This window comes from Macaca nemestrina, chromosome 9 (genome assembly GCF_043159975.1).
Source record: "Macaca nemestrina isolate mMacNem1 chromosome 9, mMacNem.hap1, whole genome shotgun sequence".
In the NCBI taxonomy this organism is placed as follows: Eukaryota; Metazoa; Chordata; class Mammalia; order Primates; family Cercopithecidae; genus Macaca; species Macaca nemestrina.
Window position 1 is genome coordinate 33,581,420 of NC_092133.1, and position 27,783 is coordinate 33,609,202.

Below are 27,783 nucleotides of genomic sequence, written 5' to 3' on the forward strand. Positions count from 1 at the left end.
CTCCTGGGCTTAAGCAATCCTCCCACCTCAGCCTCCCATAGAGCTGGGATTACAGGCATGAGCCACCACATCCAGCTAGTTTCCATATTATGGGCACAATTTCTTTTCTAGTAGGGTTATGAAGATTAAATGGGAGTCAGTATTATTTTTGTGACTGGTTTAGATAGGATGGCTGCACATCTGGGTTTAGTGGGACTGTCCCAGTTTATACCTAATATCTTGCCATAATTATCAGTAGTAGTCCCTTTCACTCTCAAAATGACACTGGTTTGGACAAGAAATTATATGGTGTCCCTAGGTATAGATCATTCTCTAGGTGGCAGATTTTCTTCCCCTTATCCTGTACATTTGTCCATGGTCCTAAGTTATTACACTCCTTAATGTCAGTACTTACCCTGAGGATGTGGGTGGGAATACCCATGGTGTCCTGGGGTGGGAAATCCAAGGTCTTTATCTTTTTGTGTCCCTATTCAAGGCAGTGGGGGCCAGGAGGCAATCAAAATCATAGAGCCAAGATACAAGTAATACCAGTGGTTTTGGTCTTTCTTATTAGTTGACACCTGTTGTACCTTTTTGCTTCTCCAGAGGTAAAAGCAAATACTAGTAGTTTACTGTTGTCAGGAGAGAAAAGAGAGAAGACTAAGAATAAGTGTGTTCTTATGTGAAGGATTAAGTGTCAGAATCTGAAGAATAGAAAGGCTTTAACAATATCAGTGTTTCATATTATATTATTTAGTTCTCTAATGAAGCAGCAGGTCATTCTGTATCCTTAAGATCTGAATTTTGTTTCCAATGATGTAGTGGTAAGCCTTTCATTTCCTTTGTATTTTCATCATATTTTAGGTTGGTGTCATTGGATACCTGGAGGATCAGATTATGTCTTTGCATGCTGAAATCATGGAGCTACAGAAGAGCCCCTATGGAAGACGTCAGGGAGACTTGATGGAATCTCTGTAAGGATGTACTTGTGTTGTTGGTCTTGACATCTGTTATATTTTGTAGCATATTGTTCTTTCTGCTTACATCTGGCAAATTAAACCTCTATGTGGTTCTTTTCTCTAGTTTTCCTTTCCCCAAATATATTGGGATTATCTTTAAAGTGGAAGCTTTTTCTTAGTCACAGGAAACTTCAGAAATAATTCTTTGGGTTGGCCTTTTTTGGTTTTGAATAAAAGCATTTATTTCATATGAGTGTTAAGAATTTTCCAAGTATAACTAAGTTACAAACTGTTTCCCTACTCATAGTACCTCTGGTCCAAGGTATTGACTCTTAAATGCCCTAAAACTTGAGATTTTTTCTTAATTAAAGTTCTGGATTAAAAACTTCAGATATTTTCTCTAATTATAGGTCATAATTTTTGTCTGTTTAAGTGTCTCTGGTGCAGAGATGTCCTCATGGTAGATCATAATAGATATGAACTATATTAAACTTTGCATTTTAAGAACTTGTGTAGTTCTTATTACTCAATAAAATGCTCTGTGAAATACTCGTTGGCAATATGAACTTGCTTTAAAATGGGTTCATTATTCAAATAAAATAATATTGTTTCAAGTTGTAGATTATTGAAGTCATTAAATTACCTTCACATATCAGAGCATGTTTTCTCTTTTACAGGGAACAGCGTGCTATTGATCTATATAAGCAGTTAAAACACAGACCTTCAGGTAAGACACTTCTATCACAGTGCTTGAAGGCATTTTACGTAACTATTACTAGCCTAACAAATGTGGGGGATTAAATATTTTTAAGTTAAAAATTTTCTTAAAGCTGCAGAATAAATTCCAGTTTTGGTATTACCATTGAGACATGGTATAGTAAGTTTTAAGTTTGTGAGAATTTAGGAGATTAAAAAGAGAAAGTAACAGAGAAAATGAGGTAGAAAAATTTTAGAAGGGGATGTGAAAAGAAAGAATGGAAGACAGAAAAAAGGAACTCAAAGAGGAAGAAGCAGCAAGAAAATGTTTAGAAAGATGAAAAAAAAATAAGTGTTGCTTAAGATTGGAGAGGTTGGGCAGGTTGTGGTGGCTCACACCTGTTATCCCAGCACTTTGGGAGGCCAAGGTGGGTGAATTACCTGAGGTCAGGAGTTCAAAACCAGCTTGGCCAACGTGGTGAAACCCCATCTCTACTAAAAATAAAAAAGTTAGTCGGGTGTGGTGGCGCGTGCCTATAATACCAGCTACTTGGGAGGCTGAGGCAGGAGAATCGCTTGAACCTGGGAGGAGGAGGTTGCAGTGAGCCAAGATCACACTACTGCACTCCAGCCTGGGTGACAGAGCGAGATTCTGTCTCAAAACAAAACAAAACAAAAAAATACTTAGAGAGGTTGGAAAGAATTTGAGGCAATGGGTTCAGGTTTGGAATGGTTAGAGGGAAGGCCTGTGCTGTTCTAGGCCAAAGCAGATTGCCTTGAAAATAATGCCTTCATCTGCACTGGTCACTGATGACTTATTTTGTTGGTAAAACAATTCCTGTTGAACATCTGCTAAATACTGAGCAAGGTCTGCTGGAAAGAGTACTGGATGGGGAATCAGAAGGCTTGAATTCTAGATTGAGTAATTTACCTACTGTTACCTCAGGCAAATCTCCGTTTCCCATTTCCTTCTGCAAAATGGGGTGGAAACCTAGCGTTCCTACTCAGTGAGTATGTTGTGACAATGTATTTAAGAGGATGTTTGTGAAAATGCTTTGAGAACTATAAACTGTTATGTACCTGCAAGATATCATTTAGTTAAAAATTTGTTTTGAAGGGTAACAGAAGAAATAAAGTCTGTGCCCTAATGTGCATTATACTTAAATGAATATGTTAAAAAAAGATATACTTTTACACTTTAAAATTTGTAGACACATAGCAACACATGCAAATTAATATACATGTGAAATTGTATTTCATATACTCTTTTCACATTTAAAAAAGAACACTATCTCCTCTTATACTGCTTTTATTTTACTGAAATGTATTCAGTTTAGTCTGACCAGCAGTTCTCAAAATGTAGCATATGGACCTGTGAGAATCCTTGAAACTTTGTCAGAGAGTCTGTGAGGTTAGAACCATTTTCATAATAAGATGTTATTTGTGTTTTTCACCATGTTGACATTTTCACTGATGGTGCAACGTAAAATGGCTTGCACTTTAGTATGAATCAAGGCACTAGCACCAAACTATGCTAGTAGTAGTTATATTTTTTATCACCATGCATTCACAGTTTTTTAAAAATGACAGTTTCACTTAAAAATGTTCTTGATAAAGCAGTAAAAATAGTATTTTATTTAAATCTCAACCTTTGAGTATGTGTTTTTAACATTTTGTGTGGTGAAATGGGAAGTACTCATAAAAGTGTTTCTTCTACACAGTGAAGTATGATGGTCGTCTTAAGGAAAACCACTTCAGTAATTGTTTACATTGCTAGTTGTCTGGCCTCTTTCAGGGAAGACACCATTTTTACTTGGAAGAGCAACTGTCAGGCAAACTATCATTATTCAGATTTGCATACATGAGATAATTTCTAAGAAATTAAATGAAAATAAAAAGTATAGCGCGCTTACTACTTTAAGGGAAAAAAACCAATATTTGTTGTCAACGATAACATTCCATGTTTCAAGCAAAAAGAATTTTAGAAAACTTGTATTTACCAGCTGGTATTTGTCAGCTTCTCAGCACTTAAAAACTTTTCTGACGAGATCAGTGGTATATCAGAAAGATTTGCAAAAATGTAAAACAGTGCAAGGGTTCTCTCTGAAATTTTTTTGATGTAGAAAATAATGTTTTTTTGGTTTTTGTTTTTAGAAGTGGGCTCTCGCTATGTTGACCAGGCTGCTCTTGGACTCCCTGGGTTCAAGCAATCCTTCCACTTCAGGTTTCCAAGTATCTCAGGTAGCAGTAGCCAGGTGAAAGGAGGTGGCTCTCGTAGATATGAGTATTCTGTGTAAAGACATGTATGTATAGTACTTAGCATGTCTGAGGAAATGCCGTATGACTGGAGTATAGAGTTTCAGGAGAGAGAGAAAACCTAAAGGTTTTTTTTTTGTATGTTTGTTTTTAATAAAAACATGTTAGTGGGCAATAGGTTTGTTATTTTTAAATGAATTAAGACACGAGTATTTTTAAATTTCTGTTTAATTCCTGAAAACCCTTTGGGGTTCTCAAGAATTTTCTCGTGTAAAGGTGTCCTGAGACCAAAAAGTTGGAGAACTGCTTATCTAGACTATTCTCAGAAGCTTGGCTGCTCAGGAAAGAAGAGAGGTGGGTGAGTAGCTAAAAGGAGATGTAGAGCCAAGGGAGGTCACTTCTCAGAAGGAAGACTTAAACATCAGGTGCCACATGATGATGTTTTAGTTAACAACAAGCTGTGCATACTATGGTAGTCCCATAGAGATTATACTACTGTATTTTCATTATGTATTTTCTATGTTTACATGCACAAATGCTTACCAATGTGTTACAGTTGCCTACAGTATTCAGTACAGTCACTTGGTGAACAGGTATGTAGCCTATTGTCAAAAGGCTATACCATACAGCTTAAGTGTATAGCAGGCTATACCATCAGGGTTTGCATAAGTACACTGTAGTATTCACACAGTGACGAAAGTGGCCAGTGATGCATTTCTCAGAACATATACTCGGGGCCAAAAAACCCTGTGGAGAGGGAGGTCCCTGAACAAGTTGAGAGATTGGCTCCAAAGAACAGTAGGAGGGATTAGCCTTGATACTATTGATATTGGAAAGAGAATGAGTGTGGATACAGATACTTTTTTGGGAGTAGAGGTTGGAAGGTCAGGGTCTTACTGCCTTATGGCCTCTTATCCTGCAGTGGTAAGTGAGGTTAACTGAAATGGAAGAGGTGATGACCTCATAGATTTGAATAGTGTGCTAAAGACTTCTAAAAGCCACTGTGTGCAGTGGAAGATGTTGCTGACCCAAAACATACATTAAGAATCCAGGCCAGGTGGCTCATATCTGTGATACTAGGGGCTTTGGGAGGCCGAGGCGGGAGGATCGTTTGAGGCCAACAGTTTGAGACCAGTCTAGGCAACGTAGTGAGACCCCGTCTCTACAAAAAATAAATAAATAAATAAATAAATATTTTAAAAAGCTGGGTGTGGTAGTGTATGCCTGTAGTCCCAGCTACTCGGGAGGCTGAAGTAGCAGGATCGCTTGAGGCCCAGGAGGTCGAGGCTGCAGTGAGCCAAGATTATACTATTGCACTTCAACCTGGGTGACAGAGCAAGACTTTTTCTCTAAAAAAAGAAAAGTACCCAGAGCAGAAATGAAAAACTTGTGAATTAGCAGTGGCAAATAGTGAACAGTAATATTAATTTTTTGTTGATAATTTAGTAGCTTGGATATAGGAACTGATAGAGCAGATGGTTGGATTAATCCAAGGTTAGGATTTTACTGATGGAATAAGAGGATAAAAAGGTTGAAGATGTTAACAAAATAGTGATTTAAGTAATAGAAGTTGTTGTAGCTAGAGTAAAATATTAAAATCTAAGATTTCAAATAGAGCAAGTCCAATTCTTTTTCTTCAATCAATATTTCTGGGCCAGGTGTGGTGGCACATGCCTGTAATCCCAGCTAATATGGAGGCTGAGGCAGGAGAATCGCTTGAACCAGGGAGGCGGAGGTTGCAGTGAGCCAAGATTGTGCCACTGCATGCACTCCAGCCTGGGCGACAGAGCTAGACTCCATCTCAAAAAAAAAAATTGTGACTCCCAGTCTTCTGGCTAATGAATCAGATTCCGCAGATACACAGTGATAGCATTTGTTTAGGTTATATTTTTAAAAACTTTGAGGTAGCCCTGTCAACATAGCACGAAGCTCAGAAATAAATTGCTATCCAGGTAGCTTGAGTGTCACCTTGAGTGACAAACTGTAACAAGATTGTGTCTGTCATTGGGGCCTATTATATAATCACACTTGATTTGTGGCCTCTGTTGTCTTTTCTAGCTTAGAGTTGACTTGAATCTCTTGTTCATCTGAAAATGGTTAAAACCAGCTTTCTTCATCCTTTAGCCTTGGAGAAGGCTAAAGTTCTGAGGGCTTTCACTATCTAAAAGAGCTAGTTATATGAGAAGGCTCTTGGCTTGGTCCATGGTATTTAGGAAGGAATGCTGTTTGGAGAAGAACCTTTTTGGAGCCTTTCATTTGCTTGTTGGTGAGGAGGAGACAACACAGATGTGTGGGGAATAAAGTTGGGCTATGGGGGAGGTATTTGGAGTGATAACAAAGGACACAACATTTTTTAAACCTTCTTTGACGCTCCCTTCATCATTTCCTTTTTGGTAAAATGGGGGTAACAAAAATAGTCCTCACAGGACTGCTGTGAGGATTAAATGGGAAAATTATAAGCAGAGAGTAGCAAATATTATTATTATTATTGCATTTAGGCTTAATTATTGTCCAAAGAAAATACCAGCATGATGCATGAGCAACTTTCAACTCCTTTAGCCATTTTCTGAAATACAACAATTAATGATAGTTTTTTGGGGGGTTTTTTTGTTTTGTTTTGTTTTAAATCGAGGACACATTATAAATTGTAGAACTCATTGTGACCAACAGCTATCCCAATTGAGGGTATCTGGCTGCTGCCAGTTAAGGCTTTAAGATGTCATACTGCCCTCAAATGGAACTTTCAGGCTGTCTATAGGTCCCTTTACTAGTTGGTTTCAGTGAGCGTTTTTCAAAGTTTTTCTGGGCTGTAAACAGATGGAAAAACATGAAATTCCAAGCAACCTAGTTCAAGGACCTCCTTCCTTTAGGCAATGAAAGTTTGATGAATTGTCCTACTGTTTCTAAATATGTGGTTAATCATCCAAGAAAAATTGTTCTCTTGGCCAGAGGCTGCATTTGTGTCTGGGGCTTGGGTTAGTATGGGTTAAAGATAGCCAAGACTATTCTTCTTAAGCACAGGCAACTAAGGCCTCTTACTGATAAATTTATATATACATTATACACATACAAACTTTATTTTTTATATATAACTAGATTTTATTTATAGGTAATCTTTATATCTTTTAACTCAATTTTTAATTTAAATGGAGATATTTATTAATTAAAATTAGTTTCACAATTTCAGGGATTTTTGAGGAATTTTTTGTTTGGAGGTTGATATGTTGCAGAAGAAAGATTATACCCACTGACTGATGTCTTTTATAGATCACTCCTACAGTGACAGCACAGAGATGGTGAAAATCATTGTGCACACTGTGCAGAGTCAGGACCGTGTGCTCAAGGAGCTGTTTGGTCATTTGAGGTAGGAAAATTGCTTCATTTCCTACTGAAGAACCAGGATACGTTTATCTTGTTCTTCTCAAAGTACAAATGCCCTCTTTGGTAAAGTATACTTACCCAGGAAGGATTCTGAAAGTACCTTGGGTAGCTTGGCCATAGCTGTCTGCATTTATGTGTCCTTTTGTATGCATTACTTTGGAGATCAGTCATTAAATCTGATGCTGATTGTGGTTCATTTCCTCAGCTGGGTTTTGGGAATATGGTATACATACAGTCTTGGGGAACATGTAAGTGTCTGACACTGATTTAATCTCTCCAGCAAGTTGTTGGGCTGTAAGCAGAAGATTATTGATCTACTCCCTAAGGTGGAAGTGGCCCTCAGTAACATCAAAGAAGCTGATAATACTGTCATGTTCATGCAGGGAAAAAGGCAGAAAGAAATATGGCATCTCCTTAAAATTGCCTGTGTAAGTAATTATTAATGAATTATTTAATGTGACATTGAGTTGCTGTTATTCCCTGCAAAGGGGATTTTTATCAGCATGAGGTGAGCCCTCTTGAACACATTTTGTGCTGGCATGTATATATTTTGCACTGGCATGAAATGACATCCATGTTCCTTGCTTGGTGTCCAGACTAGCAGTTGAGATGCAGGACTTATTATCATCTCTCCTTTCCAATTTCTCTGTTGTTATACTTCTCTTAGCCCTTGACCACTGTGGTATTCCAACCCAACTTGGGGATAGATGTACCTGACTAGATAATGAAACTGACCATCTATTCAACTGGGTTTTTTTTCTTTCTTCAACTAAAATGGTATAAGATGAATGGATACATTTGGTTTTAGTCAATGAAGAAAGGGGCCAAGGACAGTTTACTAACAGTGTGTAAAGGTGGGAATAGTTTTGCACTGAAATACTCTGGTTGTGCATATAAGTAGTAATGGAAATGTAAGACTTAGGAATATGGTAAGAAATTGTGTGAATCAACAGAGATGCTTGCCTGTAATCTTTTGATGATTTTTTTTCTTTTCCTTCAGACACAGAGTTCTGCCCGGTCCCTTGTAGGATCCAGTCTAGAAGGTGCAGTAACCCCTCAGACGTCAGTATGGCTGCCCCCGACTTCAGCAGAACATGATCATTCTCTGTCATGTGTGGTAACTCCTCAAGATGGGTGGGTTTACTTTGTAACAATAGATAGCTGTGTTTTCATAGCAGTGGTATAGGAATGAGGCAGTAGTTGTTAAGGTAGTCTTCTGTGCCTTCAGACCAGGGTTGAGTCCTGACTATCCCTTTGTAATAATCTTAGGCAACTTACTTGACTTTTTTGATGTTCATATTTCCTCACCTGTAAAACAGGAATGTCTCATAGAACTGTTGTGGAAATTTGATTAGACAATGTATATAAAGTGCTTGGGAAATAAATGTTCAGCAAATGTTGCTTATTATTAGCTCAGTCCAAGTTCTAAGTCTTTTCTTTTATTGGCTTATTACTTTCTTTTACTCAAACCTTATTCCTTCATTAACAGTTTATAAGAAATTATGCTATCATTTTGCATTTATCATTTTGGGGATCCTTGATTACCCTTCTAATAAATTTTTGAGATCTATTTTATAACTTTGTATTTCTAAGATTAGACTTTTTTCAATGTTTTAAATCAGTTTTGCAAGTAAGAACTCAAATTCCAAGCCCTATATTTTATTAATTCCTACTCTTTTGCTAAAGCTGAATGACTATCCATTTCTGTTATTTTCTCAGCATAAGATGTGCCGTATCCAAAGCCAGTGGCTCTTTGCTAGCTTGTGTATTGTCGCTTTTCTCACAACTCATGGAGACCTCTACAGCACCAGCATTTCCTGGAAACTCTGCCCATAATTAGTTTTGCAGAAGAGCAGCCATGTTACATCACTGCTCAGGAGGTCATGCAGTTGCACATTCTGTACTCTACTTTTATGAGAGAAAAGCACATGGCAGGAAGGCAAGCTGATATCAGGTATTTTATTTTTTTAAAGAAAGGAAGTTCCAGGGTATATATCTTGGGGTCATTATACATGTGGCCCAATGCAGTACACCTACAACTGTAGCACAGGCTATAATTAAATATATGGACTTTACAAAATATTCCAGTAATCAGAGTTGAAGGAAATAAAATTTAATACTTTACTTACTTTTATGCCTTTATTAAAGGCATTTAGGTTTTTTTGGCAGATGCTAATGTTTGCAAATGTCACCGCAATACAGGTAATTTCCAATTTGAGGTGTGGTTGTTTGCAAAAGTATATGTGACATACTTTCAATGTATTTTCTAGAAGGAACACATTATATTTTATTTTGAGACGGAATCTCACTCTGTCGCCTAGGCTGGAGTGCAGTGGCACAGTCTTGGCTCATTGCAACCTCCGCCTCCCAGATTCAAGCAATTCTCCTGCCTCAGCTTCCCAAGTAGCTGGGATTACAGGCGCGTGCCACCATACCTGGCTAATTTTTGTATTTTAGTAAAGACGGGGTTTCACCACGTTGGCCAGGCTCGTCTTGAACTCCTGATCTCAAGTAATCCACCTGCCTTGGCCTCCAAAAGTGCTGGGATTACAGGCATGAGCCACCGTGTCCAGTCAGAATACACTGTATAAGAAAATTGATTTCAATTATTATGTACCTGTGGTACTTAACTACCAAGGATTGGGAACTGTTTGGCCACAATTTTTCCATCTGTTGGATAAGAGCTGAATCAGAATGTCATTCTAAGCTGATAGTGACTATCATCCATGACCTAAAACGGACTCTTGTTAGGGGACTGAAGTTGGCAAAGGGAGAAGAGAGAGGCCATGTAGAAGAGGAAAGCATGAAGGTAGAAACCACAAGCAGGATTGCCTTCAAATATGAACTTCCAGGGATACTTCTTGGTTCTAGGTAGCTCCCCCACCACACTGTTCACTGTTCTTTTGCTGTCCTCAGGAATCAGCTTGCTTGTTTTGTTTCATTGCTATCTGTAGTTTCTAATGAGTTTTTCATTTTCTGTGATCTCTACATAACAGATTTTACTTTTTTCTCTTCTCCCCTACATTTGTGTCTGTGAAGTATGCATGCTGGTGTTTTTACTACTTTTGAGGAAAGAGAAGTTTTTAGAAACAAAAAGAGGTATTTCATCTGTCTTTGCCACAAGGATTTTTTCCTCCCTAGTTACATATTCAGGGGAAAAGCAAGTTGTACATAAGTGCCTCTTACGTTTCAGAGGAAAGTCAGATTGGAGTTATAGTGGACTTCTTATCCTTAGAGGTAGGTAGAGGTAGAGGCAGAAGCTTGGTTTAAACAGGACTCTGCCTCTGTAGGGAGGGATGAGGAAACTAAAGACTACAGGAGTCAACTGCACTGGGGTACTGGGTTACAGGAAGGGTAGTGATTGTGCTAACCTAGAAGACTAGAAAGTAGAGGAAATTCATATGCCCTTTTGCTGAATTTGAAAAGGCTTTGTTCTTTCATCTCACAGGGATACTTCAGCACAAATGATAGAAGAAAATTTGAACTGCCTTGGCCATTTAAGCACTATTATTCATGAGGCAAATGAGGAACAGGGCAATAGTATGATGGTAAGTTTTGTGTGGATATGGGTGCCTGCTTTGGCTATGTTGGGTGCAAAAGGTTTAACTTTCCATGCTAGCCTGTCTGGCATTTGGGATGCATATGGGAAACAGAACTCAAGAGGAAAGAGCATTTGGGGAATATCCTCAACCTTAAATCCTTATCTGCTGTTACTCAGGGATATACTAGGATTATGTCATCAATTATCTTCAATAATAGCATTTTTGGTCAAATTAAATGAGTGGTAAGCTTTCTTAACAATGTGACCATTGAAATTGAATGGTTTGTTCTGTACCTTTTTGCTTCAGCAATCCATTTTCTTCATTAAGATGGGACTTGTACTTTAATTCAGATATGGTACCTCCCAAATAGAAAATAAATTATGTTTATATAGCTGTAATAATAAAACTGTGTGCTAAGATTTGGTTACTATAAACTACTGATTTGTTAAAACTTGGGGAAATTACAATAAAATGTTTACTGCATCAACTTTTGCTGCATTTAGTCTTAATGTCAGTTCTGTATATTTCCTCTTTCATTAAGAAAAATAGCAGCGGCCAGGCATGGTGGCTCACGCCTGTAATCCTAGCACTTTGGGAGGCCAAGGCAGATGGATTGCTTGAGCCCAGGAGTTTGAGACCAGCCTGGCCAACATGCGAAACCCTGTCTTTACAAAAAATATAAAAATTGGCTGGGTGTGGTGGCACACACCTGTGGTCCCAGCTACTTGGGAGGCTGAGGCAGGAGGATCGCTTGAGTGCAAGAGTTTCAGGCTGCAGTGAGCCGTAATCCTGCCACTGCACTCCAGCCTGGGTGACAGAGTGAGACCCTGTCTCAAAAAAAGGAAAAAAAAAGAGGATGATAATGGCGGCCAGCCATAGTGACATGTACCTGTAGTCCGAGTTACTAGGGAGGCTGAGGCAGAAGGATTGCATGAGCCCAGGAGTTCAAGGCTGCAGTGCATTATGAAGAGCCACTGCACTCCAGCTTGGCAACATAGCAAGATCCTGCTTTCTTAAAAAAAAAAAAAAAGAAAAAGAAAAAGAAAACGAAAAGGAAAGAATAATTGTTTGCTTCAAATATTTATGAAAAAAACTCTGAAATTTTTAAAATCAGGAAATAAGGTAAATGAAATGATTTTTCAACTTTTGATTATAAAATGTCCAAACAGACAGAAAACTTGCAAAAATGAACACCCATATACTTATTACTTATAGTCAACATCTAATTATAACTTTTTCATGCCTGGTTTTAGAATCTTGATTGGAGTTGGTTAACAGAATGAGTTGTCACTTGTTCACTGTCCCCAAACCTATGGAAGTTGTTGCTATACATGTTGGAAATGTGTTTTTTCCCCATGAAACCATTCTTCAGACATCAGTCAATGGAAGAAATGGCTGTGAACAGAAACTACATTTCTACTATGATCAGAAGAACATGATTTTACAAGTATAACATTTTTGAGTAATTTAAGCCTCTAAACTGACAGAAATTCATAAAAAGTCAATGTACTTGTTTGAATATTTGTTTTAATGCCACAGCTGTTTAGGAGCATCATCATGACACATTTGTGCCTTCAATCTTGGTGAAACATTATTTAACTGATTAAAAATGCCTTCTATGTATTAGTTTCCACTTTTAACTGTTGGGCATAAGGCCAGATGTAGTTTTGTATACAGAGAAGAAAACCTCAATTAATAGGCATTTTAAGTAAAAGCTGTCTATGTTTTTTCTAAAAGGGCTGCTCACAAGTTTTATTTCTTGAAGAATAAATTCTACCTCCTTGTGTTGCACTGAACAGGTGCTCTTCCTGGCATCATAAGGAGTTGGTGTAATCATTTTAAATTTTACTGAAAATTTAACAGTATTCCCTTCTCACTGAAGGGATTGTGTATGTATGCTTCTAATATTAGTTGGCTTTCATAAATCATGTTGTTTTGTGTATATGTATTTAAGATGTACATTTAATAGTGTCAAAGAGAAGATGCCTGTTAATTTATAATGTATTTGAAAATTACGTTTTTTCATTTGTAAAAATGAGTCATTTGTTTAAACAATCTTTCATGTCTTGTCACACAAATTTATAAAGGTCTGCAATCCTTTATCTGTAATTGTAATTCCAAAATCCAAAAAGCTCTGAAAACAAGGTTTCCATAAGCTTGGTGACAAAACTCGTTTGCTTGCAATCTAATCTGAACTGACTTTGAATCTTTTTACCCCATTTAGTGTGACTATTCCTTTATTTTGCTGCTTGATGATGAGAGGGAGGGCTGGGTAATGTAGTATGGTATATGCACAAAATTACTTTACTAAAATCTAAAATTTCTTAATTCTGAAACATCTTGCCCCAAGGGTTTCAGATAAAGGACTGTGGACCTCTATCATCTGTTAAGTAATTTAGAAGATATTATTTGTCTTAAAAAATGTGAAATGCTTTTATATTCTAACAGTTTTTCACTTTGTGTATTAAATGGTTTTTAAATTACTTTTTTGATCTCTATTCATTATAAAAATCAGATTATAATAAAACAGTTGAATATGGCTTAGGAAAATATGAAGGTTCCATGAAGTGGAATTAAGAGCACAGGATACATGTACTTTCCTTAGGGATACTAGGACGTATGGTAAAGGTAGTATTGGACAACTTCTTTAATAGTGTTTTCCTCTGAGATGTCCTATCACCACTATCTACATCTAAAAACATGCTTGCATCTTGCCCTGTAAACTGATGTCACAGTCCCACCATCCCCATTCTTGCTAAAGTGGTATCATTTTCCTAGTCAACCAAATTTTTTAGTCATCACATACCACTATTCGTCATCTGTTATAATAGGCAGTCTCTATCTTGTTTCCCTACTTTTAGAAGATTTTAATAATAAACATTTATTGGGTACCTATTACTTGGAGGGTATTAAGCTAGATGGCAAGATCAGAAACAACATAGGTAGTACAGTAAAAGTGCTTATCTGGGAGTCTGAACATTACAAGTCATCCAAGCATTGCAGTTATTGTTAAGGATCATTTTTCAATGGTCATGCATTTCCTAAATATTTTAATAATTGGTGAAAGATTTGCTATAGGGTGGGAGCCGCTGCTGGTGTGTGGCTGGGGTTGTCAGGGCCGCCTGACCTATATAATTTGGGCAGATGGTGTGAGTCAGAACAGACTATTATAGTGGGATCCCCAAACTTGCTTTTGATGCATGAGTTGGACCACTATTTTTTGGTGGGTAATAACTTTTCAGAGGGGAATGGCAGTTGTGAATTGTATACATTTCATTCTTTAAGCAATATTATGAAAAATTTAAGAGAATGTCTATAGAAAACAGGGTATGGAGCAAGTTATTTTCCATTCCTTTTGCTTTTTGGAAGTTAAAATACCTAAGCTCTGCAAATATCATTTATTAGGAACAGATAAGGTCCCAGACATTTCTAGATAATAAAAATCAAATGAATGATACAGGTAAGTGTATTTATTGAAGGGTGTGGGTAGAGTGGTCTGGGAAGGCTTCCTTTAATGAAGACAAATTGATTCTATTTACCTCTTCTCACTTCCACTACTAAAGTAACCCTGGGCCTGCAGTTTCCTAACCACTTGACTTTCTTGCCAACAGTCTGTCTCCACTTTCAGCCTTTTATAGATTCATTGGCCCTAAAGCACTGCTTTCCCATACTTCCCTACCCAAGAGGGCAGGGGTCCTCAAGCCCTGGGCCGCGGACCGGTACCAGACAGTGGCCTGTTAGGAACCCAGCCCGATAGCAGGAGGTGAGCGGCGGGCAAGTGAGCATTATCGCCTTGAGCTCGGCCTGCTGTCAGATTAGCGAGTGGCATCAGATTCTCATAGGCACATGAACCCTGTTGTGAACTGCACATGCAAGGGTTGCGGGCTCCCTGTGAGAATGCCTGATGAGCCGAGGTGGAACAGTTTCATCCCGCAACCCACACACACCCCCACCCCCTTTACGGGGACTGTAAAGGTCTTTATAACCCTAGTCCACCTTGTCCAGTTATAGTTCCACCTCTAGCCTTTCAAGGCTTAAACCATGAATGCCCTTGATTTCTCTTGTATTCATCTATCTCCCACCTATACCTTTTTCCTTCCCTTTTTTATTTTTGGCAATATGTGCCCATGGTTTAGAATTTAAAACGAACAGAATATGTAGTGACCCCTACCATAGCACTCCTTTCCATCACACAAGCCTTCAAGGAAACTGAAGTACTTTTGTCTCCCTGGAGGATTCCCTCTGCCTCCCGCCCCATGTGCTTAGCAATTCTGTTCCTGTTGTCTGGATGGCCTTCATAAAGCCCTCACTGGACCAGCATTCTGGCACATAATAGGAACACTTAAAAAACGAGAGAATGATGCAGTTATACGTAGTGTCTTCCTCTTCTGAACTTTGACAGCACTTTATTTGCAACAAGTTTAGTTGCTCCTGAAGTGCAGGATCTGTGCTGGAAGTACGTGCGTGTTACACAGTGGGGCTCCTCATACACTGCAAAAGGACAAATAAACCAAACAGCTACCGCTTGAGAATGACCGAGTGGGTTCTCTGCACAAGAACAAACCAACCAGTCCCTTGTCCGAAAGGCCCTTTCCTTTTCTCTGCTTCGCTGCTCACTCCAGATCCCCGGCTGTCCTCTTCCGCAGCAGTTAACCAGCAGTGTACCGAAAAACAGCGACTTGCCTCCAAAAACCCTGCGCGGTCCGCGGCTAGGATAATTTTGTCCCATGCGCTTCCCGTCTCACTAGTCGCGGGCCGGGGCTACGCCGTGTGCGTCCCCGCGCAGCCGCAGTACTGGGCGAGTAGGCGGGGCCGGCTGTTGGCGGCGGTTGGCTTGGCCCGGGAGTCGGGTGCACGTGCGGGCGGGGGCAATGCGTCACTGATCGGTGAGGCGCGGCCGAGGGGTCGGCTTTCCTCGCGAGCCTGCGGCTGGGCTCGTTCTCAGTGCCTTCCACCTGGGAGAGACCCTTGGGAGAGAGAGTGTCAGGAAGCTCACCGAGCAGGGGCGGCCCACTGGCCTCCAGGGGCGGAGGAGTTGGCAAGGGGTCAGCGGGCTCCGCCAGAAGGGAAGAATGAGGGGACTGGGGCACTGGACTCCGCGGCTCAGCCTGCGAGAGAGCGCCAAGCTTCCGAAGGGAGAGGGTGGAAGCTGGAGGGGGTGGACCTGTCACTCACGGGACTGAGGGTGCTTTTCTCCCGCTCCCAGGAGGAACGAGGATGAATATGACTCAAGCCCGGGTCCTGGTGGCTGCAGTGGTGGGGTTGGTGGTTGTCCTGCTCTACGCCTCCATCCACAAGATTGAGGAGGGCCACCTGGCTGTGTACTACAGGTGAGCGGCTTGTGCAGTCAGTCAGGGCTCTAGAGAACGTTAAAAGGGTACTCCAGAGTGGAGTCTGGGAAGTTGTTCCCTCTGCAGCGTTCGGGGACGCATGTCCCATCTCTAGGGAAAGCACGGGGGTCGAAGCGGGCTTTTACGGAACACCGTCCAGATGTTGGACAGTTTTAGTGCTATGTTCGTTTTGTTGCAGAGATTAAGTCTCCCTACGGTTATTCCTATACACAGCAAACTCAAATTATTTGTGGAAAAATGAAGAAGGAAGAAAGAAAGTAGTCATTCTACCTCTAACTGAAGAGATGGATAAATTATAGTTCGTCCAACTGTACAGACTTTAGACTATGCTGTATAGAAAATTTGGTTCTGTTTATGATTGTTTCTTAGACTTTTTCATTTAAAAGCTTCCAGTGTCTAGTTACGTCTTGTAACACCATGATGACCATGATAGTGGTTATATCCCTGGACATCCAGGGACATAAGCATAACACTGATGGGCCATTCTCCTCCCCCTTTACTGTTTCTGTTCAAGTTGGGGACAGGAGTGGTGTGGGAGCTGTTGCTTTCTTGTTGAGCTCTCATAGCTTTTCCTTCAGCCTAATTACCACAAGTTCCTTTTGATGTAGACTGGTAAGAGAGAGGCCAGTTTGTGAAGAAATTGGGATAATGGTGTATTCAAAAAGAGGGTCAACTTTTTGCTTGCTTCCACTATCCCTCAAAACTGATATTTGTATTTTCAGATCCATCCTGAATCCTAGAAAAAGAACAATTTTAATGGTATATCTTAGCAGATGGAGCTCTAGCATAAGAAATTACAGATTAGTCCAGATTTCCTTCCAGTTTAGCATTGTCTTTCTGGCAGTAAAACCAGAGAAAGGACATTTCAAAGAATGACTCAAAGAATTAGTGATGAACCTCAAACAGTTCATCTTTTCTTGTTATTATGACTTAGCAAACGTGTTTATATTTTCAAGACAGGAAGCTAAGTTCTGTGAATTTACAAGGTGCAAAATAGGACTTCTTTGTTTTATTTGCTCTCCAAATGCCTCCTTTTTTATAATTTCCAGGGCTTGCTTTCATAGTTTTCGCATTCCAGGATTTGGTGAACAGGCCCTTAACCTGTTTATATAGTCTTGTCACTCTTCATCTTTTCATGCTAATTTTTTTTTGTTTTTATATAGAAATTTTATGTTCCCAGTATTTTAATTACCTTGCAGATAGATTGAAAGAACTATAAGCCTCAGAAATTTTCTCTTTACTTCAAAGTTTGCATTGTCTTTTTTCAACCTGGTGATTAAATGTATTATATATTTTGATTTGGCTTTTGTTATGTACAGTTAATGTACCTCTACTGAAAGCCATTAAAATTTTTTAAACAAATATTTCTCAGAAGGTTAAAGACCGAGGAGAATCCTTTGAACCTGAGAGCAGTGCTGGAGATGCAGAGGTACGGTTGGTTAAGCTTATGAAACAAGGTGTAACATTGGCAGTTTAATTTGATCTTTTTGCCTTTTTAGGTGTGGAGGTATTTTAAGCAGTTGTTCATTATGAGTAATTCATATTAGTGAGGCTTTGGTAGGTCAGCAGCATGAGCAAGAGTGAGTATTTATTATAGCATTTTAGATTTAGAAAGATAATTTTTGTTTTTATAATTTTGTCAAATTGAAACATCTTTTTGCAGGGGAGGAGCTTTACTAACTAGCCCCAGTGGACCAGGCTATCATATCATGTTGCCTTTCATTACTACATTCAGATCTGTGCAGGTGAGTGATTCCTAGGGAAGCCCCCATACCAGATAGACAGGTGTGACAGGAGTTACCACACTTCTGGGTGGAGATAGATTTCCTTATTGCTTAAGCAGATGGTGGTATTTACTTAAATGCAGGAGTTAACGTTCAGAGTACAGTTGTTACAACACAAGTTACTATGTTAAACCACCTCACTTACTTGAAATGAATTAAAGGTATGAACCAGGTAGCTTGGAAGGACTGACTTCTACCATCTATATCGTGATATGTAGCAAATTTTTTGTTGCTGCTATCGCAATAAAAGTAAGAATTAGGAACACAACTAGACATACAAACCAGTGATTTGATTATGTGGTTTAGAACAGTGTTTGGTTTCCACAGAGGCAGGCTCCTGGGCTACTGTTAACATGGAGGATCAAAATTTTTTTTTTTTTTTTTTTTTGAGACGAAGTCTGGCTCTGTCGCCCAGGCTGGAGTGCAGTGGCCGGATCTCAGCTCACTGCAAGCTCCTCCTCCCGGGTTTACGCCATTCTCCTGCCTCAGCCTCCCGAGTAGCTGGGACTACAGGCGCCCGCCACGTCGCCCGGCTAGTTTTTTGTATTTTTTTTTTTTTTTTTTAGTAGAGATGGGGTTTCACTGTGTTAGCCAGGATGGTCTCGATCTCCTGACCTCGTGATCCGCCCTATACACAGCTTTTCTGCCTCATGTTTTTTTGCCTGGTATATTAAGCACAATTTTATGTGGAATCTTAGTGAATGTTATATTTTGATGGCATCTCAGGATATTTGAAATAAGTGTCTGATCGTTGAAAAGTGTCTTGGCCATGGGAGACAATAAAATAAGTATCTTTCAATGTAACAAGATGACAAAACCAGGATTAGACTGTGACCACTTTTGCAAGCCCAGTGTGATCATAAATCTTTGGATTCAGAAGTTTGTCTGCCATCTGCTGCTAATTTTTCAGGACTCAGGAAAATTCTATGTTATTTAATCTTGTAATCTTATGTCTAGGCTTCCTGCTAAGTGAGAGTTTAATTATAAATTCTTAAATCCCCCAGGTTTTCTTCCGACCTGTTTTAGATGGCTTAGGGAAAAAATTGTGTCTATTGAAGTGAAATGTATTCTTCCCCTAGTCAGACTGATTTCCTTATGTTGTTCCATATTTATTTTACCCATTCTTTCCTTGGTTCATGCCATCACTTCTTTATCTACCATCTCACTCTCCATTCCTTCTCTTCTGTCTAAATCTTGCCAGGCTTTTGAAGTCTTGTCCCAGATTCTTCCTCTTCTGATCTGTAGCTCTTAAAGTCTGTATTGTAAATTTTGGCCCTTTGCCTTATTTTCTTTAATATTGTTGTCTTTGCATTGTTTGCTAAGTTTTTTTGTGTGTTTTCTTTCCAGAAAGGCTCCAGTTTTCTAAAGACAGGAGTTGTAACACATTTGTATTTCTGGCTTTCTATTTATGGTGGAAGTTGTTAAATTGAGCTGACTTCTCAGGAAGCAATGTGGTGTAGTGAACGTGGGGACGTGGCGTTGCCACCAGTTGGTGGCATGACTTTGGAAAAATTGGTTAACTGTTGTAGACTTTCTGTGAAAGGAGGAGCTTTAATTACGGGACCTCATGAGTAGCCCAAACAATCTATAATAATGTTAGCAATGGTAGCATTAGACCCTTACAAATCAAGACTCTAAGGCCGGGCACAGTGGCTCACACCTGTAATGCCAGCACTTTGGGAGGCTGAAGCAGGTGGATTGCTTGAGCCTAGGAGTTTGAGACCTGTCTGGGCAACATGGGGAAACTCCATCTCTTAAAAAAAAAAATCAAGACTCTAACAAATAGATTTTGTTCAAAGCCAGGTAGATCTGTCTCTGCTTTAATGCTTAGTATGTTTAAGTTATACGGATGCAAAAATATAAATAAAGGAGATATAGATAATAGTAAACAGATTTGAGAGTTTAATTGTGTATATATATAACAAATATATAGTGTGTGTGTATATATTAGTAATAAACTATCATAAGAGATGTAAATGAAATTAGTACAGACTTCAGTGTAAACTAAAATACTTTGCATCTACAAAAAAGTTTTACATGCTACAGCCAGCCAGTGTGACTAAATAGGAATGTTCTTTATGTGTAAAACAGTAACATTCTAGGAAATAATTATATTAATAAAACCATATTTTAAAAGTGTTCTTGGCCAGGTGTGGCGGCTCATGCCTGTAATCCCAGCACTTTGGGAGGCCGAAGCAGGCAGATCACTTGAGGTCAGGAGTTCAAGACCAGCCTGACCAACCCGGTCAAACTCTGTCTCTACAAAAATACAAAAATTAGCTGGGTGTGGTGGTGCGTGCCTGTAATCCCAGCTGCTTGGGAGGCTGAGGCAGGAGATTGCTTGAACCTGGGAGACCGAGGTTGCGGTGAGCCAAGATTGCACCCTTGCACTCCAGCCTGGGTGACAGAGCAAGACTCCATCTCAAAAAAAAAAAAAAAAAAAGGTTCATAGGAGAGTAAGACATAAATTTATTTTTAGGAATTTTTGGAACATATTAGAAGACATAGTTCAAATAAATGGTTTAACAAACTTGGCAATTGAAAGGAATGTATATAAATGTGAAATTCCATATATGATGTAAGAAGAAAAAGTAATAGAGAAATTATATGAAAACCTTCAGCCTTCATAAAGTAGTCATAGATTCACTTTTTAAATAAATGTTCTTTCATACTGGGAAAGTAATTTTTAAGAGGACATAAAAGAAATATAAAAGTACATAAAGATAGGGTGTTAAACAGGCTAATGTTTGAACTCTTTTCTAGTCTTCTCAGTTTGAAAATTGGCTAGAGAATATCCTTTTGGTTTAAATAGGAATGTGTATGTAAAGTTGGTGTGGAATATGGAAACTGAATTAATGTTTTAAAGGAAATAAATAGAATTTGTCTCTTCATCAATCCCCCTAACTTTACCTAGAGTTACCGCCAATGTTAACTATCATTCTAATCTCTCAAGAGTTATTTTTTATTTTTTCCCCTCCTGAAATTTTATATCAACCAAGTATCAGATTCCTCCTCTATTATGTCTGGATTGACAGCTTTCATTTCATGGCCTTTACTCAATTAATCTAAATAAATTAATTATTTAGCCTCCCAGCTGGTTTTCTTACCTCCATATAAGATGGAGAATGAGAATACATCACATATGAGAAAAGGAATTAAGTAAACATATTTTTGAATGGTTCGTTTTGTGACTGTATATAAGGTGAACTAGAGAGAGCCCAAACTCCCCAGCCAGCATTCAGGGCCCTCTATCTAATATCACCGTGGTCTCTTGTCAGAATTTCATCTCTCATCCAAGTTGCCCCTTCTGCTCCAGGCAAGCCTATCTACTTTCGTTCACCTATACATGTATTGTCTTCTTCAACTGTGTGTATTTCGGTAGGATATTTATTGAGCTTAGGATGTTCCTCTGCCTCATCTGTTCTTATTTCTCCCACTCTAGACCTGGCTTGTAAATCCTTCACCTCAGAGAGCTTTTCAAACTACTGTTTTTTTAACTTTCTGTAATTTACCACTTAACAGTTCAGTTTATAATCTGTGTTTTTGGTTTTGTTTTGGTTTGTTTTTTTTGTACGTGTTGATGGATTGCATTGTACTGGATTGTGAACTCTTTGGGAACGGGGACTGTGCTTCCTTTTTCCTTTGCTTTGTGCTTGATAAGATGCAATGTGTCTAGAATGTGCTCATTAGGTGCTGACCTATTTGAGGCCTTAGAGTACAGCAGGAAGTCATTCATTCTGGATCTGAACAAAGGTGTGACATGGGCAAAGCAATTAAGTACCAGATTGTTGGTTCACCAGGAGGAAGCAGTACTGGTGGTAGCACTTCTGTTAAAAAGGAAACTGAATAAGACATGTGAGAGATCACTAGGTACTAAACTGAAACGTTGACCACAGCTTTAGAGAAGAAAGGTTGCTGTTGGGTTCAAGGGCAGCTTTGAGTCTTAGAGTACTTGTATGCATATAATCTCTTTTATCTTCAACATAAATAGTAGTATTAGCAGTGGAATCAAAGTTCAGAGCACAAGTCCTAGTCAGAGTATCTATGTGAGCAAGCTGTGTTGTTTACGACCCCTGGCCAGCTCCAGGCAGATAAGGGACTCTGGAAGAGTCCTTTCTACTTATTAGCAGATTGAACATTGAACCTTGATTCAATGTTCATCTTGATTCAAACATTCGCTGTAGGCTGGGCACAGTGGCTCACTCCTGTAATCCCAGCACTTTGGGAGGCCAAGGTGGGTGGATCATTTGAGGCCAGGAGTTCGAGACCAGCCTGACCAACATGGTGAAACGTCGTCTTTACTAAAAATACAAAAATTAGCTGAGCGTGATGGTGCATGCCTGTAATTCCAGCTACTTGGGAGGCTGAGGCACAAGAATCGCTTGAACCCAGGAGGCAGAGGTTGCAGTGAGCCAAGATTGTACCACTGCACTCCAGTCTGGGTGACAAAGTAAGACTGTCTCAAAAAAAAAAAGAAAAAAAATTGTTGTAAAATATTTTCTGTCTCAAGTCTTTCATTTCTACTAGAATACAGAAAGAAATGACTATTCTGAAAGCTAATCTTTGGGAACTGAAATTGTGATGGAACTCTGCTGTACTTACTGTCAGCAGCTCTCCAGAGATTTGCCTCTGGCACCAGTAGTTTTTTGACAATGTGTTTCTTGAATGTTGATGATATCTTTTCCTCCCTAGACGACACTACAAACTGATGAAGTTAAAAATGTGCCTTGTGGAACAAGGTAAGCTTTCTCTTTGCCTACCAGCCTCCCTTTAGTTCAGATGGAGTTTCTGTTCCTACACCTATGATCACTTAGACATCTCTCAAATAGGCATGATAGTGAACCCAAGGGGATTTCTGATTTGAGCATTGTTTGAGCAAAGGCCTGTCTCCAAATAGGAGCTTTTCCATCTTAAGAACCGTTAGGGTATTATTGAAAAAAACTGGAGTTTTAGAGCAAGTAGACCTAACTGTATTAGCACTGCTGCATCTGCTTTATTGACTATTTTTTAAAGACTTTATTTTTTACAGCAGTTTTAGGTTCATAGTGAAATTGAGCAAAAAGTACAGACAGTTTCTATATACCTCTTTCCCCAACAGATTCCTTTATTGACACTTTAAAGCTTAGTTTCCTCATTTATAAAAGGCAGTAAAATCGACCTTGCAGAGTTATTGTAAGGATTAGAATTACTGTATATGAAAGTGCCTAACCAGTACTTGGCCCAGAATAGATGCTTAATAAAACATAGTTTAAAATTAATCATCCCACCTTCTTCTCATGTGTAGTGTTAAATGCCATCTAATTTAGAGTTTCTGATTCAGTAGGTCTGGAGTGAGGCCTGAGAATTTTCATTTCTAACTATAAAAGTTCCTGTGTGATGCTGATACTACTGGTCTGAAGACCTCACTTTGAGAATTGCTGTCCTAAAGAGGTTTAGGGAAAGAAAGGCAAGCAGAGTCCAAATTATTTCTAGGGTATAATCACTGCATTGAATTGTATCAAAAGAAGAATGTGAAGTTCAAGGTATTTTTTAAATTACTTATTTTAAATGACTATTACAAGTGTACAGAAGACATTGACACCTATAGAGGGGCAGAAATGCTATGAAAAGGGAAGTGAATTCTCTCTGTGTTTAAGTGAATAATAATATGTTTGATTATCAGCTTCTCCACAGGTCTATAACTGTATTTTATGGATTGCCTTTAGTAGTTCACACTTTTGTTTCTTTGTTTTTAGTGGTGGGGTCATGATCTATATTGACCGAATAGAAGTGGTTAATATGTTGGCTCCTTATGCAGGTATGTTACCCATCTATCTGTGGTTTTCATAGTTATAGCCAGAGGCTTTATAGCTGAGAGACTCTTTGAGGAATAGAGGGGTACTTTGAAAGTTTTATGACTTCATTGATCACTGATTAATACATTTCTGGGGAATAGAGGCAAAAATAGGTCAGAAGTTCTGGACAGAGGTGACTTTATGCAACTGTATAAGTTACTTTTCCCTGAGCTTAGTGTTTCTAAGAGCAAGATGGTCATTGGTTATTTCTAGAATAGGAAAGTAGTATTTTATCCAGTCAGGATGAGAGATAATTTCCTTAGGTGTTAGAAATCTGTAACTGATAATTCCTTGGCCCACACTGATTTGCCATCAAAGAGAAGTATTTTCTAGTTGATATTTGCTGTAATTTGCAAAGCAGTGTGAAAGCGTTCAGTGTGGGGAGAGCATTTTCTTGATAAAAGATGAAAACCTACAGAAATGGGGTAGGTAGATACTGTTGTAATCAAAAACTTAATTAGAAGCTGTGAAGAAAGATATGCCGTTTTAGATGCATGCTTGTTAATAAAACTGGTATGTCTAGTATATACAGAATATTGTGTTTGGCAAGAACAATTTAAAAAGATGAAGTTAGAGCCTTTGCCTTCAGGGGTTTTAATTGTACTTGAGAAGACATAATACAGACCTAAAAAAGAATATATTGGGATGTAAGGTCATAATAAATTTCACATCACCAGTACAGGCACAAATAGTGAAAAGATTTCAGAGTAGAGAGCCAGGTGTATTACTGTCAAGTGCATTTGGATTATATTTTTCAGATATTAAGCATTTTCCTTGTCTTTTTTTTCATCTCCTTTCCTTGATCACAAATCAATGGAATGGATTTTGATTGAAAAAGGGAAGGGACTGATGATTCTTTAGCCAGAGATTAAATAGGAAACTATTAGATATAATTCATTTGGGAAATGATCAAGCAAATGATTTAGGTATTAAGTATTTATTAATGGCCTGTCCATTAATTTTTTTTCTTTTTTGAGATGGAGTCTTGCTCTGACACCCAGGCTGGAGTGCTGGAGTGCAGTGGCATGATCTCAGCTCAGTGCGACCTCTGCCTTTTGGGTTCGTGCAATTCTTCTGCCTCAGCCTCCCTAGTAGCTGGGACTACAGGTGTGCGCCACCACACCAGGCTAATTTTTGTATTTTCAGTAGAGACAGGGTTTCACCATGTTGGCCAGGATGGTCTTGAACTCCTGACTCAAATGATCCACCTGCCTCCGTCTCCCAAAGTGCTGGGATTACAGGCATGAGCCGCCGCGCCCGGCTGTGATTTGAAATCCAGTTGCATCTAATATCCCACATGGGAAGGCCAGTGGAGCAAATTCTTGGATCTGAAGACAGAAGTAGAAAGCAGGATGTTTTTATAGATAGAGAACAGGTTCTGACATGGTCTAGTATGTACCTTTTGGGGCATTTCTAAAATTCTCTGGTTCTTAGTTTCCTGATATGCAAATTTAGGAGACTTCAGTGCTAATTTATGTAAATTACCTGAGATAAAGCCCAGCTCAGTTAATATTTGCTCCTTTCCCTTCTAGCCTGGTGTCTTTTTTAACAGCTTTAAAAAAATGCCTTTTAAAAAATGGTCTTTTGCAGCTGCTTTCTTCTTTTATTTCTACTGTTCCTCAGTTTGCTTAGTCTCTCTTTACCTCTTAGCTAAACTTTTGCAGTAATTGCCTTATGCTTTCCCTGCCTCTGATCTCTATGCCTCTCAGTTCATCTTCACACTGCTGGCCAAAGTGTAAATCTGACTGTCATGCCCTTGCTTGAAAACTTTGATAGTTCCTTATTACCTCCAAACTAATGTATGCTTTTTAGTATGAACTTTAAAGTTAGCCCCTGTTTGATGGGCTAACCAGCAGGTGTTTGGTATTAGTATTGCAAATACAAGGGTATTTGGAAAATTGAGCACAAGCAACACATCAAGATTTGTTAGTTGTGGTTTTTGGTTTCACTATTTTGTTGGCACTTTTCCTCGTGTGTAGTATATCACCCTGACTTTGACCCTGGCTGAATTTGAAGGTACCTGAGTCATTGTTGGGTAAAACAAACATGGGTTGTACCTCTCCTTCAGTGTTTGATATCGTGAAGAACTATACTGCAGATTATGACAAGACTTTAATCTTCAATAAAATCCACCATGAGCTGAACCAGTTCTGCAGTGCCCACACACTTCAGGAAGTTTACATTGAATTGTTTGGTAAGTGTCTTAATTCTTTTAAATATGTAAATAGCCAACTGGAAATCTAGTTCAACTTATTGAGATATTGGTAAACCTTAGTGCTATTTAAGCATTTGTTCTGAATTTATCATAGAGCAATTGTCTTTAAAATATTTTTTATCTTAAGTTTAAAAATTTTTGTATAATTTGGTAGAGATTGGAAAAACTACTCACAGACTATATTCTGTTTTTACTGTAATAACTTACTGAAAATAGCTTTGTTACTATTTTAATAGATAATTTGAAAAATTTAGAAACCTGTGTCTTGAGGCTCCCATTTCTGATGATTTGGTAGGAGACTGACACGACTCAGGATATAGTTGTGGTCACAGCTAAGATTTATTACAGCCAAAGGGTACAAAGCAAAATCAGCGAGAGGAAAAGGCACATCAGCAAAGTGCAGAGGAAAGCAGGTGCAGGCTTCCAAGAGTCAAACATGTGCCTAATTCCCACAGCAACAAGCTATGACAACACATGTCAAATGTTGTCTACTAGGGAAGCTCATTAGAGACTCATTGCCTAGGGTTTTCACTGGGGGCTGGTTATGTAGGCACCCTCTGCCTACCACATAACAAAATTCCAGACTCCTAGAAGGAATGCAGGTGTTTGGCATAAACCACATTGTATAAACAGTTCACAGCAAGTCAGTTGTATTAGCTCTGGGGATGGTGGGACCCTTCCACAAATCCAGGTTCCTAGGTTCCAAACAAGGACCAGTTTGCAAAAGGCCTTCCTAAGGATCGCAGTATCAGCCCTGCTTTCTTAACTCACTTCTGTACAACTTAGCTTTTCATTTATGATAGTGGAAATTCTGACCAGGCAATGAGTTGTTGCTGTTGGTAGCTCACTTTTCCCTCCTGAAATTTTTAGTGAATTTCTAAGATGAAGGAATAAGCAAGAGTAATCAATTTAAAATCTATCAATTGAGTCCTCTTTGGTGATTGTCAACCACTGCAGTGGCATGGGAGAAAACTGATGGGTCCTGCTTTGTCTCACCAGCAATCATTTAAATAGCTGAAGTACCATTGAGGTGAAGAGAAAGTGCATGGTTACAAGCCCAAGTGTTCATGCTGTGTGTACTTCAAATACTTTTCTATGAGCTTTTCTCTCTGTCTCTCTCTTTCTCTCTCTCTTTAAATCCAAAATAACAGTAAGGCTGAGATCCATGGAAATGAAGTTTAGTTATATGGGAATTCGAGTAAAGATTTACTGAAGGTAGAAATTTGCTTTTCTTTGAGAAACAGGATACATATTGAGTAAGAGCCCTGAATTAAGATACTAGAGATCCAGATTCTCCATTTATTAGATCAACATATTTTACCCAGTAGTTGTTTATCCAGTAAATAAGTCTAGTAAGTTACCCAGTAAATAAGCTTATCCATAGTTAAGTAGCACATTTAGTGGGTGAACTTATTGGATAAACAGACTATCTGCTTGTCATCTTCCTTAATTTATTAAATAATTCCTCACAATTTTTTTCCCCACACAAAAGAGAAGAAAAGGCAGTTTAAGCTCTGTAAAAGAATAGTACTGTGGAAACTTTAGGTCTAATAGTGATTAGTTTTGTTTCGTGAATACAGTGTAACAAAAATTGAGTATCATGAGATCTGTTGTTCTTGGCTTAAAAAACAGATCAAATAGATGAAAACCTGAAGCAAGCTCTGCAGAAAGACTTAAACCTCATGGCCCCAGGTCTCACCATACAGGTAAGTTCTTTTCCTAGGGAAGTTCTTTGGGGATTTTGAGAGTTTTGAGTTTGTTCCTCCTTTCATTGGATTGTTTATTC

The 27,783-nt window shown here is 38.8% G+C and overlaps 2 protein-coding genes across 8 annotated transcripts in view; both read left to right on the forward strand.

Annotated features, from left to right (window-relative positions):
* LOC105478402 (component of inhibitor of nuclear factor kappa B kinase complex) overlaps window positions 1-13,296 on the forward strand; it is a 43,347-nt gene extending 30,051 nt beyond the window's left edge. For 2 of the 5 annotated variants that reach the window (XR_985292.3, XR_011607699.1), the window contains exons 15-21: window positions 844-953; window positions 1,616-1,665; window positions 7,158-7,254; window positions 7,552-7,699; window positions 8,272-8,405; window positions 8,991-9,225; window positions 10,720-10,819. Coding sequence is in view for 3 of the 5 variants with exons in the window: in XM_011735669.2 (XP_011733971.1) it covers window positions 844-953; window positions 1,616-1,665; window positions 7,158-7,254; window positions 7,552-7,699; window positions 8,272-8,405; window positions 10,720-10,819; window positions 12,067-12,096 (669 nt within the window). In the remaining 2 variants the exon portion in view is untranslated. Of the gene's footprint in view, window positions 1-843; window positions 954-1,615; window positions 1,666-7,157; window positions 7,255-7,551; window positions 7,700-8,271; window positions 8,406-8,990; window positions 9,226-10,719; window positions 10,820-12,066 lie in introns of those variants that run through there. The other 3 variants (XM_011735669.2, XM_011735671.3, XM_011735673.3) reach the window with 2 other exon arrangements.
* A 2,269-nt stretch (window positions 13,297-15,565) lies between these two features.
* Window positions 15,566-27,783, forward strand: part of LOC105478404 (ER lipid raft associated 1) — a 36,467-nt gene continuing 24,249 nt past the window's right edge. Inside the window, exons 1-7 of one of the 3 annotated variants that reach the window (XM_011735674.2) lie at window positions 15,566-15,699; window positions 16,020-16,143; window positions 17,828-17,909; window positions 22,641-22,687; window positions 23,684-23,745; window positions 25,851-25,976; window positions 27,630-27,703. In XM_011735674.2, coding sequence (XP_011733976.1) covers window positions 16,031-16,143; window positions 17,828-17,909; window positions 22,641-22,687; window positions 23,684-23,745; window positions 25,851-25,976; window positions 27,630-27,703 — 504 coding nt within the window. In that variant the 5' untranslated portion in view covers window positions 15,566-15,699; window positions 16,020-16,030. Of the gene's footprint in view, window positions 15,859-16,019; window positions 16,144-17,827; window positions 17,910-22,640; window positions 22,688-23,683; window positions 23,746-25,850; window positions 25,977-27,629; window positions 27,704-27,783 lie in introns of all 3 variants that reach the window. The other 2 variants (XM_011735675.3, XM_024791806.2) reach the window with 2 other exon arrangements.